Source organism: Oculina patagonica, chromosome 1 (genome assembly GCF_052425735.1).
Source record: "Oculina patagonica isolate OP01 chromosome 1, crgOcupat, whole genome shotgun sequence".
Classification (NCBI taxonomy): domain Eukaryota; kingdom Metazoa; phylum Cnidaria; class Anthozoa; order Scleractinia; family Oculinidae; genus Oculina; species Oculina patagonica.
The window spans coordinates 4,509,908-4,526,553 of record NC_135758.1 but is presented as its reverse complement, the minus strand read 5'-3'; the positions used below and the strand labels follow the sequence as shown (position 1 = coordinate 4,526,553).

At 39.2% G+C, this 16,646-nt stretch overlaps 2 protein-coding genes across 2 annotated transcripts in view; both read right to left on the bottom strand.

The window, feature by feature from the left end:
- LOC144648597 (uncharacterized) overlaps positions 1-16,646 on the bottom strand; it is a 701,885-nt gene that overhangs the window by 683,519 nt on the left and 1,720 nt on the right.
- Positions 7,174-16,646, bottom strand: part of LOC144636238 (uncharacterized) — a 53,066-nt gene continuing 43,593 nt past the window's right edge. Inside the window, exons 4-5 of the mRNA XM_078495401.1 lie at positions 10,889-16,132; positions 7,174-8,612 (exon numbers count right to left, since the gene is read on the bottom strand). Coding sequence (XP_078351527.1) covers positions 10,891-16,132 — 5,242 coding nt within the window. The 3' untranslated portion in view covers positions 7,174-8,612; positions 10,889-10,890. The remainder of the gene's footprint in view (positions 8,613-10,888; positions 16,133-16,646) is intronic.

Genomic DNA, 16,646 nt, shown 5'->3' with positions numbered 1-16,646 from the left:
TCGCAGGGACAACATTGCTGCAAAATTCGTGTTGCATGAGCCAAAAATTATCAGCACACACGAGGGTGTCGCTGCAACATGTCCCTGGGGCATGTCCCTCCTTCATTTTCTCGGGTGTGTACATATTGTCTTTTCGCGGCTGCTTCATGTCCCCGCAGTGTGAACAACACATGGTTTTGTCGCTGCCACATGTCCCTGCGTCTTGTACCCACGTGTGTAGCCTGTTCCAAGCTCTCAGCTGGGGGGCGGGGAGATAGAGACCCTGGAAACGAGGTTGGGCTCTCAGTAGTTGGGGAAGAGTGAAAAAGGAGGGCGAGCGAGGAAAAAACGAGGTGGAAGAAGGCGAGCGAAGGAAGGAGAGCCTGTAAGAATTTCTTTAACGACCCTCTTCCGCCCACTTTTCGGATAATGATGTGTCGAAACGTTAAAATGACATTCTATCAATTTATAGCTAAAAACGTTCTCCAATTTCTCGCGCGAGGCCATAAGTCTGCGTTTGTAGAGTGTGACACATCAACTCAGTAATGAATTTGCTACATGTTTCGCTATAGTGCAGTTTATTTTGGCTCATTTCTATTTGTAAGATATCTCAACATGTTTGCTTTGGGAGAACAGCGTCTGAAATTTATCCGTGAAAATGATGATTACTTGCATTTAATAATTGTGATACCGGGCTTGGCTGTTAAATTAATAATGTTGCAAGATGGATTGTATCCCCGCAGTGTGAACAAAACCGGATTTTGTCGCTACGACATGTCGCTGCGACATGTTCCTGCGTCTTGTCCCCACGTGTGTAGCTGCTGAGAGCCTGGTACAGGCTTTCACGTGTGCGGACACGCTATTTTTAGATGTTGATTTGCTTTATAATAATAAATTATTGTTAAACTGATCATTTTACAATTCAAATATTTTTTTTGTAATTTCAGTTCAAAGCTGTATAATTTCACTCGACGGATTAGCATTTGAAGGCGCATTTGAAGAGCATTAGCTCGAATTACTTGCACAGTTTTCATGTTTAAAAGAAAATCTCAAGTTTATTGTTTCTACCAGCAAATGTACCATTTATTTCAATAAAATCATGAACTCAAAATACGCTATGAACAAATAAGCATAAGATGCATGAAATCTGGTCTTCGGCAACAGTCAGGAATGTTCTAAGACGAGATAACGCAAGCGCCACAATATAGATCAATATTTTAATACTCGCAAAGATCACACGGAAACTTGGTAGTTATTACCAAAACTTACCTTGTTCCCTTCCAAAATTAATCAAGTTACCTGGAAAAAGCACACGAAACACTCATCGCCCGAGTGAAAGCCGTGCAGCTTATTGTTTTATAACAGTTATGTTTCGTTTAAATGGTAAAAATAATGCATACAATACAACGTAAGTTACACTTACCACGGCGACGTTGAAACGGAAGTCTTCAGCTAAGCTGACTAGCTCGTATACCTTGCTTAGAATGAACTACGCTGTTAAGTTCATTTTATACTGTTCGCTTTGGAAAGTAAAAAAATCAGAAATCCGTAATTTGTTCCTCTGGCGATTAGAAAATGAAATTTTCTAGCTAGATCCTACAAGGAAGTGTCAGTTTTTCATTTTCCAAAACACAATGGATGATTGAAAATTTATTTTTCAACTTGTTACATCTGACCTCAAAGTTTGCAATTGCTTCTCAAAACGCTTGAAATCACATTTCCACTTCGTTTTCTCGAATCCCCACTAGATCCTCCTAGTTTGTTCATGATGACCTCTTTTATATAAGAAATCCCAAAAGAGAATAATTTTTGCTCAAAATATAAAGAATATTTGCATCCAACAAATTACTTGGCGCGCATCAAATATATTATTTTGACTAGTTATTGTTTTCACTAAAGCTGCCCCGGCTTTTATATAATTATATTTACTATCAGTAATCAAAGATTAGTGAGTACATATTGTCGCCTTTAATGATTATTATTGGATGTGGTCAAAGCACTGGCCTTAGGTCCATGGACTACCTAAATGGGTACTACTGTAACTGATGTATTATTACAATGATCTTTGTGGCATCACACCGTACCATTTTTAGAAAAAATTCACAAGTCATATGCAATGTAATGTTTGTTTGCATTCAAACTTCCTGCGCGAGATGTTCATTTTAATGACTGAGAAAACAGTGTTCCAAGATGGAAGAAAGTGCTTACAGTGCAGGTGAGTGCATAATAACAATGTGGTTTTGATCGCTTTGTAGAACACCGGATAAATTTAACCTGGTTTTTGATGATTTGGCTCCAATTTTAACACAATGACGATCCGTTCTGCGAAAGCATTTTTTTATTTCGTTGTCGGCCTTCAAGTACGTCATTTACGTACGACAAATTCGAGGGGAGCTCCATCAAGGAAATCAGGGGCAGGTAGCCTAGTCCGTGGTCTAGCAGCCCTCGGGAGCCCTGGGTCGCCTGTTGAATTGCAGGCTGAACCTTTGTATAATCTTTTCAATGATAAACCAGCCAATGAAATGGGGTTCGCATTCTTCAAAATGCTGTTTATAACTTAATTTTTAAAGATGAATTACAGTCCGTACTGCGCAATCTCGGCTGCAATGTTTATGTGAGCCTCACAAACAAAGCAAAACTAAAAATTACGTGACAAACTTACCTGTTTCTTCATTATTAACGCCAGATATCCTTGCAGAACAAATAATAACAAGTAGAAGAACCTTGACGCTATTTCAAACCGACGTTTCAGCTCATCGGAAGTTCTTGAACGAAGCGAACTGTAATGGCGGACTAAAAAACTTCATGTATGCTGTCACCGAAGTGTAACGTTTCAACGAATTCAAAACAAAAACGTAAACAAACCCCGAGTCTGCGCAGTACGGACTGGAAATCAGCTTTAACTGTTGAGACTAATTAGCCATGTTCGAAACGAGCAGGGGACTGGGTACGAATATTTAATATCGATTGAATTGAAAAATGAACCCTGTCATCTGAAAGAGCATCCAAAAATTAGTTTATTTACAAAATTTGATTGTTATTGCTTTAAACGCATAGGTATGGTTCACTTTTTAAAAATCGTTAAAATAAGGCTACGTTTACACGGACACGGTTATCAATCGACACGGTTTCATGACCTCGAAACCGCATCGAAAACGACACGGTTTCGAAGTGTTTACACGGAGCCTATTTAACGATTTTCCGACTGTTTTCGAATGTGATTGTATAAGCAAGCGCTGCTCTCTAAACTTGTTTCATCATGTTTACCCTTCGCAAGCCAGCCAGTTCGTGCCAAAATACATGGCCGTTTTCAAATCGATGCGGTTTCGCCGTTTTTGACCGTTTACACGACAACGAAACCGTATCGTTTTGAAAACGCTCCACTTTTGACAGCGTTTTCAAAACGACCCGGTTACAGTAGTGGTCTCGATCGGTGCCGTGTAAACGAAAGGCGTAACCGCATCGCTTTCGATGCGGTTACAAATGAAACCGTGTCCGTGTAAACGTAGCCTAAGAGAGCTATGGATTGGATGGACAGCTGTCCATCCAATCCATACCAAGCTCTCTTATTTTAACGATTTTTAAAAGAGTATCATGCCTTTGCGTTTAAACCAATAACTCTCAAATTTGGCTAAGTTACTAAATTTTGGTTGCTCTTTCAGATGACAGGGTTCATTTTTCAATTCAATCAATATTCAATATTCGTACCCAGTCCTCTGCTCGTTTCGAACATGGCTAATTCTCAAATCTGTAGTTTTCTAAAAAATATAGATATTTTATGTTATAAAAAAAGTTCTACCTTTTTTTCTCAATTAAACGCCGGATCCCAAGGTAAAGTGGTAAGTAAGCCTTTTAGGCATTTATTTGAGGTGTAATATGCTTTTAATAGGTATGATGGCAAGATACATTCATGTCACAAATAATGATTAAAAAGCCTTGTTTAATAAACATTTTGCTCAAATAAACTGCACCATTCAAATAAACGCCGGATCCACGGAGCCAAGTTTGAAATAAACGCCGGGGGCGTTTAATTGAGAAAATACGGTACACCTTCCTCTGGTAAAATACGCTGAGGACAGAAACGAGTGAAAATTTTACAGAAGGTCACAACACAGAAATCCAATCTTGCGCCTTCCTTTTTACTCAGTCGGATTGGCATTTTTATTTAAACCAAACAAAACCAAAGCTGATACACGCAGCTTGTTACGGTGTGTTGACATACATGAAGGTTTTCCCGCGCGTGTTTTCCTAATTACGAACTGCAAGTAAAAACAGGACAAACAGGACAAAAAACATCTGACAATGTTTGACAATGTTTGATTTCCAGGAAAAAATATTTACTTAATAAAAACCAATATCGCGCCTTTATGGGGCGCGCTCTTTAATTCGAAAAATCTACACCACCCAACGTTAATTAAAATAAGGATGTTGAAATTGATTATTAGAAAAGCTAATAAAAATGCCTACTGTGGCTGGCCGGCGTGCGGAAAAATCAACATTTTAAAGAGAAACCGTCCATAGCTTATTCAAACTAATTTGCCAAAGATTGCGAACAAGTTTTCCATATCACAAGCATATCAAAGTGTTCTGTAAACATCTTATTTGGTTAACAGTTTTTCGCAGCGGGAAAGTTTGTTTTTAGAACTTTCCATACTGTCGGCTGACGTTTTCATTGTGTACGCTTTGTTTGCTTAAGTGAATGACGATTTTATTTGCCTCTTCTATGCGTCTATTGCATGCAGCGCGGCGGTTTTTGTTAGATTATTAAACGGCGATGGAAAGAGGTCTTTGAACATGCCGCCTCCAATCCAGCCCTGTTGGAAATTTCATAATACAAATTTTCATCTTGTATATGCCGCGCCGAACGTGCTTTTGTAAAAACCCTCTTTCTGATATGTCATCGACTTATCGCTCGAGCTTCTCGTAGGATAGAATTCGAATCAAACTCAAGCTTCGCTGCAGAAAACGCCATAGATATCTGTTACAAAGTTATTTCAAATACTAATAAACTTGTGCTTAATTACACTGTGTTACAGCGCTTCGCTTTTATTCTATAGTTATTAGAATTATAGAGGTGTGAAATAACACACTTGTTACCTGCACACTCGTGCATTACACAATACAATTCGGAAGAAAGAAGGAACACACTTCGCAAAGTCTGAACATGGCCTGTGGCTATTTTTCGCCGCCAAATATTGGTAATAAAAATTAGTTTAAATTTTCATAAGATCTATAGTTCGCTTTCTTTGCCTCAAGGCTAAAGACAAGATTGAAGTTCTTGAGATGTTTAGTCAAAGTAATTTTCATTAAAATTGTCAAAATTAATTAAAGTTCAAACAAGTCTTTTGAACAGCAAGGGGGCAGATTGATTTGAGCTTACGCCGATGACATCAATGACGAAAACTGCCGAAAACTACCGAGAACTACCGAAGGTTACCCGAGCAATACCAGGCCTACGCGGTTCAAAATGGCAAACGTAGTCGAATATGTGCATGAAAAATATGCAAAACCCAAAACCAGTGTCAACAAAATGGCAACGATTTTAATTTAATCATACTCAGCCTTATCATCACTGTACTTACTCCAAAAAACACGTTTTTTAACCGTTGAATAGATTTTTTGGCGCTACGGTGCTAAGTTTCTCTTAACTTTGCTAGAAATGCACTTCCTGACACTGCAGTTAGTTTTTGATTAAATTTTTATGTAAAAATATTTAACTTAACAATACTCAACAATATTTCACTTTGGCGCTTGCGCATAAGCCAAAATTTGGACTTGGACTTTGCTGAACCGTTCCGATTTTTTTCCTTGCTCCTTCCTTTTTTACTCTCTTTGCCTTCTAATCTGTCCATACCATCTACTGGTTTGAAAAGTTATGATCTTTGTCAATGGAAACTGAAGCCTTGAAAGGAGACCATGATCAAGTATGGGTATATTGGCCTGTTTTACCATCAATTTTACACAAGAAACTGGTCACGTTTTTTTCGATTAACTCTGTCAGAATGCAGTCAATATTCAAGATGGACAGTCCTGTGGAAATATCTATCCAACCTCTATTAGTTGCACTTTACAAAAATCTGCTCACGTGTAAATTTATGACGTCACAAGTGGTTAAGGGGGCTCACAATAGTTTTAAAGTTTTCTAGCACTTTTGCATTTTGAGGGATTCAATAAAACAAAATGACATATCTTTACAATTTCTTGGAAATAGCATCTAGCTCGATCATCAGTGAGCCGAAATATAATCATAAGACGTCATCATCTGTTACCATAGCAACAGTATATGGTTGTAAATAAGAGCCATCATGGGGCTTCTAACGTTAATAGCGCAAAAATTAACTCGGTGACCCCTATTTTTCTGAATTTTATCCAATTCTACCTTTAAAGGGGAGGAATTTTAGAGAGTTAAAAAAATTCTCTGGAGCAGATTTTATGTAATTACTCAAACAAATTTACGCGCCGCCATGTTTGTTTTTCTTCTTCATGGCTTTTAAAAATCCCGCTTGTGACGCGCGTGATTCGCGAGTTTGGACCCAGGCCTCACTCGACAGTAAAACTATTCCTGGCAAAATCCGGGCTTAGCATGATAAGGGTTAAAAGGTTAATAAATTTTTCCTAGTAGTCATAAATAGCTAGTTTTAAAAGAAGAAGGGAAGCAGGTACAATGTCAGGAAGGGGGATTTCTTGGCGGGGGGGGGGGGGGGAAGGGGGTACTCCCGATTTTAGGTTATAAAGGGGTGCACCGGACAAAGATGCCTTTTTAAGGCGGGTGGTAAATAAAAGGGGATGGAAAACTGTCTTTTTGGTATTTTAAAACATATCTTTCAAAATATCTTAAACTGACGCACTAAACGGCTAACTGATCTAAGTATTTTAATGGATAACTTCAGTTACCTCACATACCTTCACATACTTTCTATGGAAGGTATGTGAAAGGGTTAAACGGAAAGGACTGAGCGGAGATTCCCTGTTTTTACTTTGTTTGTTGAGTACCTTTGGGGGGGGGGGGGAGGGGGTTGTACCCGGCACTTTCTGCCCTGAAGACTAGACAGACAACACTTGCTACCAACTTGACCATTTCGGATATCTTAATACCCGAATTAAAAAGTTGTTTTATTATACATGCATTATTTCAAAGAAATTAAATACAAACGCATAACGTTGAGCAGATTACAATCAAGACATGTTTATTTCGCTGCAACAACAACAACAACATTGACAACAACAATAACATGTTTATTTACCCTCAGTTTACAAGAAATCTATTCTTAGCGAAAATGACACGACTGCAGTTGGTAAAAATCTACCCAAAATAACGCAAGCTAATCTAGGTGGGTGGCTTATCTGACAATTCAAATTAAAAAAGGTCGATATATACGGAATTATTAAAAAATAGCAATGGTATGTTGCAGTTCCTGCGTTTTGATTGGTCAACAGGCAATGGTATATGAGCTCATATACCATTGACCACAAATTTGGTAGCCAAAACGCGTCAACAAAAACAGCTGGGGAGCTCAAATATTACAATTCTTGGGGCGTTTTTAATAAAACAATTATTCCACTCGCGCTTGTTGGATATGAGATCGTTATAGCCAACGAGGCGCGTAGCGCCGAGTTGGCTATTTACCATCTCATATCCAACGCGCGCTCACGCAATAATTGTCAAACATACGGCACAAAAAGAAACATGAACACAGAATAAAAAGACAAAAATTAAAGGCATTTTTTATCGGGTCCATGTTTATAAGATGCCCAGACACCAAAAGTAAGTGAGCCCTTGGAAGGCACAATCAATGGATTCAGCTAATGAAAAAATGAAATGTTAACTACAGTGTATATAATAAATACAGTCATTGAATAAACGATTTTTTTACTGAGGATCACACATAAAAGATTTAAAAAACAAGTGGTCCTCCTACAAATAATTAGATAACAATATAAAATTGAAAAAACTTATAATACATAAAAGAACAAAGTCTAGACTGTAACTACATTACAATCATAAACTAATTCAAACGGCACATAGTAATAAAATGCTACAATGAACTTTATCCTTAAGCCGGCAGGTGGCAAAAGATGTTAGAACATGTTTTAGCTTTCCTAAAACTACATTAACTCGTTGATTGTTGAATATTGTTGGCAATTTCAGCAGGCAGGGGGCTGCCCGGTTGTTTTTACAAGCAAGACTGCAAACAATCCTAATTTTTGCGATCACGCGAGGTCTTCGAACGAAAGGTCTGGGGCGAGTGTCAAGACGGAGAGTGAGACTTTCGGGGTGGGAGGGGGGAGGCACACGCCTCACACCCTTCTGGCGAGACCGCGCTTTGCGTCTTCCCAGAAGCGATTTAGAGAAACAACAAGACAATTTTTTATATATATTCTCTTGACAACAGTCACTGAGTTTTTTATATAGATTTCAGGTCAAGCAGGGCTTGGTTGGCGCGCCCCAGCCACTGAGATTCAGCCAAGCTCTTTTATTCCTACCCATACTCCCAATCTAAATTCTCTTTGCTGATAACCGTATGTTTCTGTTAATGTTTATTGTAATTAATGGTAATTATGAGCAAAAAAGGTATAGTTGATGATTTTCTTTATTCTGGTCTCTCTGTCTACTTGAAACAGTTCCGTGCAACCTGGGGAAGTCACATATCAGAAGAATGGTTAGAACTACTCTTGGCACTGGTAAATAAATACTTCTACGTATACAAGACAAGTTTTTTCGCGTTGTGAAGGCTGTGAAGGTTTCATCCAGCTGTGGGCAAGGAAGCACTCACGTGGTTCGTGCGATATGTCCTGGTTTTACTACAACTACCAGCATCCTTAGCGCGCGTGACGTCATAGTGCAAACGTTCTATTGGACGGACACCCATGTGATCCCGTTCTAATTAAGATAGCAAAACGGTCTGTTCGTGAAACAATTAGCGATTAATTGTACGAGTAGACAGATCGGACTATTCAGTAATTTCGACGGAAATTAGAAAAAGTCCGACCTGTTAACAAGTACAATTTATTCCTAATTGTTGCGAGAAAAAAAAGACCGATTTGCTTTTATTAATAATGCTACCGTTAATGCGAGCTCCTGAATTCAGCAAATTTTTGTGTTTTCGCGAGTTAAAATATGCCAGGCGGCCCTTCGGCGAAGTTTCACTCATTTGGTTTTGAAAGTCAACGAAGGCGAGCTTTTTATTTAAAAGAGTCTTAAAAGACAACGTGAAATCTTACCATAATGCCTACTTGTTCCTTCATTTCTGTTCCAGATTTAATAATATACCTACAAACATTTCTGCATGATCATTAGCTGAGAGCACGTCAATTGATCCCAAACAGTGCAGAACGTTGAAATTGAAAATGAGTGCAGAAAGTTGAAGTTAAATTGATTGGCAGGGAAAAAGTCGAAAAGCGCGCCAAAACAAAATGGCGGCCGATGTCGGAGTGTTTGAGAGAGCAAAAATCGAGCAAAAACATATCGATTCGTGAAAAGATCGAAAATGAAAAGTACATAAACCAAAGTTCTAGCAACTGGACGTTTCTGCAGCACAAGAGAGGCTTTACGAAACTACTAAAAGCTACCAATCGCGGAATTTTTTTACGCGACAGCTCGTTAAGAAGGAAGATTACAAGCATGAATTGAAGCTGCACACTTCAGCCCATACCAATTGAACTAAATTCCGTAGAAGAATCTCGATTTTGCAAAGCCTGGCAACCTCGTAATGTTTTAACAACGAATCGGAAAGGTAAGCCACTGAACACGTTTTGTTTGTCATCCACTATCAGTGAAATTTTTGTAGGTGTATTTTTAACAAGTAATTTTTCAAAGACTGATTAGCCTTTGAGAAATTTACTCGAGCGCTAATTTATCTCAAATTACACTCGAAATCATGTGATTACCTATACAAATTTGTCGATTAGGGCCTTCAACGTTCATCGTATTTAGATCGATCTTTGACGTTTTTTCAGAAAGAAATCAGCGACTGAAGCAGACTGGAAACGAGTTGTAACAGTGGTGCAGCTGTGTTTTTTCGCGCCAAACCCTGAGCGATATAATTAAGTTTTAATTGTTCTTCTTGCGATTCATTTGGGATAATTTGTTCTGACGTCAACCAATCAGACGCGAGTATTTACGGGGGCAGTATTATTACGTAACAAATAAGATGGCGAGTTTACAAATAGGTCGACCACTGGGTAACACTACGAGTACTTTTAAGATATTTTAGTGTGTACTATCCTTGTATATTTTTACTTATACTTTATATTTTGCCGTCCTCGCCAATGAAAACTCAGCAAGACGCATAAAAAATATCTATAGCAAAGTTACAGACTACATTGTCTACCAGATATATTTTCCTTTAGTTTCAGCGGAAATTTGAAAGTTGTCATTGTGTTTTTTATTAAAAATTGTCCACTGTTGTTTTGATCACCTACCGTAAAATTCCGGCTATAAGCCCCCTCCGGTTATAGGCCCATCTATTTGGAAGCAAAAAAATACATCCGGTTAAAAGCCCTCCCGAATATAAGCCCCTCTCTGCCGGATGACAGTATTAAACATGGCTAAATGTTGCTTTATTATGCGTTTTCAACTTAAAAACGTATTTCGATAAACACTCCCGTGGCTCGTTCCGAAACGCATTTTTTTTTATTCTGCTTAAAAGCCCTCTCGAATATAAGCCCCATCCGCTTATAAGCTTACCCAAAACCCCTTATGAAGTTGTATAAGCCCAGGGCTTATAACCGGAATTTTACGGTATTTTGTACAAACAAGAAGCCAGGCCCCCAGCAAAGTCCTGAGGCAGGTACAACGCCCCTGCATAAAAGTATCATCATGTGAACCGCCGTTAAAACGTTACTCAGTCTTTTCTCGGAGTTACACACAACCCGGAATGCGAAATTGTTAGTTATTTAAAGAACTTACTTTTATTTCCCGAAGTCAAATGTCACGTTATCTCCAATCAGCATGAACGGTGCCCACTCGGAAACCTTGGTAAAGCCATTAGCTCTCATCCACTTCATAGCCTCGTGAAGAGATTCACTGGCACTTTCTCCACGAACAAGGTGCACATAGAAACGTCTCATGAACTGCTTTGTCGCTCCGTCTTGTATGGCCCACAGTGCCACCAGCACTGAACGAGCGCCTGATCCTAAGAACGCTCGAGCGATTCCAACCACTCCCTCGGCTCGGACCTGACCACGACCACTATGACAACAGCTAAGTACCACCAGCTTGGCTCGCAATCGAACTTGTGAAATGTCGGACATTGTCAATAAGTAGTCTTCTTCTTGTGGAATCTTCCCAGTGAGGCGCACAGGGGAAAGTGCAATCTCTCCTCTTTCAGCATTTCCATGTGCAGCAAAATGTACGAGACTCACTGAATGCAACCTTTCAAGCACCGCCTGCTTGGTTGCGCACTGTCCTAACAAAGGCTGTACGCCCAGCAGTTCTCCAATCATCTCTGCTTCCTTTCTTGCACAAGGCAACGATGGAATGGTTATTTGACGATCCTTGAAAAGCACTCCACCAACCACAGGATCACCCACTATCAGTGCACCAGTCTGACTGTGGTAGTCTGCTGGACTGTCCTGAATGAGCTTGAGAGTTGACAATGAAGGAACAACGCGGATCCTGAAAGTCTCTGATAAATACTTCCCGCCTTCATCATGTAACGCTGCAAATGGAACTTGGTTCAAGGACCGATCAGGAACAATGATGATTTCTGGCTCCTTCAATAAGTCAGTTACAGGAGCGATGAGCATTCTGTAACACAAAGAAAGTTTGAAAGTGTGACCTTCTTCATCGTCGTTCTCTGCAAGTTGCAAAGCTGCTCGGCTTTCTTCTTGGCGTGATTTTACGTTTGGACCAACGTCATTCAAAGACCGATCTTCGCAACTCTCCCCGGGTAAAATACTAAAGTTGCGGAAGCCTTTATCAAAGAAATCAGTCAAATTGGAAACTAAACCGGCACCAACAATGTTTTCGTTTACTGTTAATCTTCGAAAGTAAATGACTCCGCTGCTTTTGAGGATCCACAAAAATACATCTTGTTTATAGTAAGATATATACAGACAAACGCAGTTGCTTTCTTTCTTCATAATATTCTCAATACCAATCCACGATTGCGGATTAGCTGAGATTTCACTTTCAACAGAATACTGAGTCGCCATCAGGTCTGCTAGGGCTCTAGCCCGTGCCAGCTCTAGGACATAAAGAGCATTGTCAGGATTTCCAGAAAAACAAAAGAATGCACTTAGATACTGGTAGGGAGAACTGTGGACGTCAGAAAAGAACATTTTAAATTGATCGTTATCTTTCAGAAAACAACGCAAAATTTCACTTTTGTTAATGCTCAGAAGCAGATGATCAAACGCTTCCTGGAACTTTCCTTGGGAAACCTTTACCATTGCCAGGCTACAAAGACATTCAAACTCTTTGTCAAGGTCTCCAATATCTTGACTAATTGAAATTGCCTTATCAAGATAACCTTCAGCCATGACATGTTCACCAAGAGAGTTAAACACAGCTCCTAAGTTTCCGTAATCCGCTGCTTCACCTGCTCTGTCGCCAATTTCAATTCTGATCGCAAGTGCTTTCTCGAGATATTCTTTAGCTTTGTCATATTCACCAAGAGAGTTAAACACAGTTCCTACGTTTCCGTAGGATGATGCCTCTCCTTTTTTGTCGCCAATTTTAATTCTGATCGCAAGAGCTTTCTCGTGGTATTCTTTCGCTTTGTCATATTCACCAAGAGAGTTAAACACAGTTCCTAAGTTTCCGTAATCTGCTGCTTCTCCTGCTCTGTCGCCAATTTCAATTCTGATCGCAAGTGCTTTCTCGAGATATTCTTTACCTTTGCCATATTCACCAAGAGAGTTAAACACAGTTCCTAAGTTTCCGTAATCTGCTGCTTCTCCTGCTCTGTCGCCAATTTCAATTCTGATCGCAAGTGCTTTCTCGAGATATTCTTTACCTTTGTCATATTCACCAAGAGAGTTAAACACAGTTCCTAAGTTTCCGTAATCTACTGCTTCTCCTTCTCTGTCGCCAATTTCAATTCTGATCGCAAGTGCTTTCTCGAGATATTCTTTAGCTTTGTCATATTCACCAAGAGAGTTAAACACAGTTCCTAAGTTTCCGTAATCTGCTGCTTCTCCTGCTTTGTCGCCAATTTCAATTCTGATCGCAAGTGCTTTCTCGAGATATTCTTTAGCTTTGTCATATTCACCAAGAGAGTTAAACACAGTTCCTAAGTTTCCGTAGGATGATGCTTCTCCTTTTCTGTCGCCAATTTTAATTCTGATCGCAAGTGCTTTCTCGAGATATTCTTTACCTTTGTCATATTCACCAAGAGAGTTAAACACAGTTCCTAAGTTTCCGTAGGATGATGCCTCCCCTTTTTTGTCGTTAATTTTAATTCTGATCGCAAGAGCTTTCTCGTGATATTCTTTAGCTTTGTCATATTCACCAAGAGATTGAAGCACAGTTCCTAAGTTTCCGTAGGATGATGCTTCTCCTTTTCTGTCGCCAATTTCAATTTTGATCGCAAGTGCTTTCTCGAGATATTCTTTAGCTTTGTCATATTCACCAAGAGAGTTAAACACAGTTCCTAAGTTTCCGTAGGATGATGCTTCTCCTTTTCTGTCGCCAATTTCAATTTTCATCGCAAGTGCTTTCTCGAGATATTCTTTACCTTTGTCATATTCACCAAGAGAGTTAAACACAGTTCCTAAGTTTTCGTAGGATGATGCCTCCCCTTTTTTGTCGTTAATTTTAATTCTGATCGCAAGAGCTTTCTCGTGATATTCTTTAGCTTTGTCATATTCACCAAGAGAGTTAAACACAGTTCCTACCTTTCCGTAGGATGATGCCTCCCCTTTTTTGTCGTTAATTTTAATTCTGATCGCAAGAGCTTTCTCGTGATATTCTTTAGCTTTGTCATATTCGCCAAGAGATTGAAACACAGTTCCTAAGTTTCCGTAATCTACTGCTTCTCCTACTCTGTCACCAATTTCAATTCGGATCGCAAGTGCTTTCTCGAGATATTCTTTAGCTTTGTCATATTCACCAAGAGAGTTAAACACAGTTCCTAAGTTTCCGTAATCTGCTGCTTCTCCTGCTTTGTCGCCAATTTCAATTCTGATCGCAAGTGCTTTCTCGAGATATTCTTTAGCTTTGTCATATTCACCAAGAGAGTTAAACACAGTTCCTAAGTTTCCGTAGGATGATGCTTCTCCTTTTCTGTCGCCAATTTTAATTCTGATCGCAAGTGCTTTCTCGAGATATTCTTTACCTTTGTCATATTCACCAAGAGAGTTAAACACAGTTCCTAAGTTTCCGTAGGATGATGCCTCCCCTTTTTTGTCGTTAATTTTAATTCTGATCGCAAGAGCTTTCTCGTGATATTCTTTAGCTTTGTCATATTCACCAAGAGATTGAAGCACAGTTCCTAAGTTTCCGTAGGATGATGCTTCTCCTTTTCTGTCGCCAATTTCAATTTTGATCGCAAGTGCTTTCTCGAGATATTCTTTAGCTTTGTCATATTCACCAAGAGAGTTAAACACAGTTCCTAAGTTTCCGTAGGATGATGCTTCTCCTTTTCTGTCGCCAATTTCAATTTTCATCGCAAGTGCTTTCTCGAGATATTCTTTACCTTTGTCATATTCACCAAGAGAGTTAAACACAGTTCCTAAGTTTTCGTAGGATGATGCCTCCCCTTTTTTGTCGTTAATTTTAATTCTGATCGCAAGAGCTTTCTCGTGATATTCTTTAGCTTTGTCATATTCACCAAGAGAGTTAAACACAGTTCCTACCTTTCCGTAGGATGATGCCTCCCCTTTTTTGTCGTTAATTTTAATTCTGATCGCAAGAGCTTTCTCGTGATATTCTTTAGCTTTGTCATATTCGCCAAGAGATTGAAACACAGTTCCTAAGTTTCCGTAATCTACTGCTTCTCCTACTCTGTCACCAATTTCAATTCGGATCGCAAGTGCTTTCTCGAGATATTCTTTAGCTTTGTCATATTCACCAAGAGAGTTAAACACAGTTCCTAAGTTTCCGTAATCTGCTGCTTCTCCTGCTCTGTCGCCAATTTCAATTCTGATCGCAAGTGCTTTCTCGAGATATTCTTTACCTTTGTCATATTCACCAAGAGAGTTAAACACAGTTCCTAAGTTTCCGTAGGATGATGCCTCCCCTTTTTTGTCGTTAATTTTAATTCTGATCGCAAGAGCTTTCTCGAGATATTCTTTACCTTTGTCATATTCACCAAGAGAGTTAAACACAGTTCCTAAGTTTCCGTAGGATGATGCCTCCCCTTTTTTGTCGTTAATTTTAATTCTGATCGCAAGAGCTTTCTCGAGATATTCTTTACCTTTGCCATATTCACCAAGAGAGTTAAACACAGTTCCTAAGTTTCCGTAGGATGATGCCTCCCCTTTTTTGTCGTTAATTTTAATTCTGATCGCAAGAGCTTTCTCGTGATATTCTTTAGCTTTGTCATATTCACCAAGAGAGTCAAACACAGTTCCTAAGTTTCCGTAATCTGCTGCTTCTCCTGCTCTGTCGCCAATTTCAATTCTGATCGCAAGTGCTTTCTCGAGATATTCTTTAGCTTTGTCATATTCACCAAGAGATTGAAACACAGTTCCTAAGTTTCCGTAATCTGCTGCTTCTCCTTCTTTGTCGCCAATTTCAATTCTGATCGCAAGTGCTTTCTCGAGATATTCTTTACCTTTGTCATATTCACCAAGAGATTGAAACACAGTTCCTAAGTTTCCGTAATCTGCTGCTTCACCTGCTCTGTCACCAATTTCAATTCTGATCGCAAGTGCTTTCTCGAGATATTCTTTAGCTTTGTCATATTCACCAAGACAGTCAAACACAGTTCCTAAGTTTCCGTAGGATGATGCTTCTCCCTTTTTGTCGCCAATTTCAATTTTCATCGCAAGTGCTTTCTCGAGATATTCTTTAGCTTTGCCATATTCACCAAGAGAGTTAAACACAGCTCCTAAGTTTCCGTAGGATGATGCTTCTCCCTTTCTGTCGCCAATTTCAATTCTGATCGCAAGTTCTTTCCTCAGATGTTCCTCAGCTTTCACATATTCACCAAGATAATAAGACATAGTTCCGCATTTTCCATAAGCGTATGATTGTCCTTCTCTGTTGCTAGTTTCTATCATGATATTGATCGCTCTCTCATAAAGTTCTCTTGCCTCGGCATATTTGCACCACCGTTCATATTTGCCTGCTAGTGCTATAGTAATTTTCTCTTCTATGGCTGTTTGACCACCCTCGCGGCAAATGACAAGAAGTTTTCTTCCGTATTTTATTGCATTTGTGTAATCAGAGAGAAAGCAATACGAGCTGAACATCAATTTATAGAAACCAATTTGAAATAGTTTGACTAAATGTTCTTGTTTCCCCAGTGCTTCATTATTGAGGAAAATCAAACATTCTTTGCATATCTCGATGGCTTTTAGACCACGACCGGTGTTGAGAAGAAAGGTAGCGACAGTTAAGCCGATACAGACGGCTTGTAAAATGTAGTCTATGTTGTTCATGATGTCCTTTTCTACGAACCTTGTAAAAGATAATAAAAGAAAAGTTTTTTAGCTACTTAAAATAGTAATCTATATGCAGCACTCTCCCTCAAGTTATATGCGGATTAGAATGGGGGTAA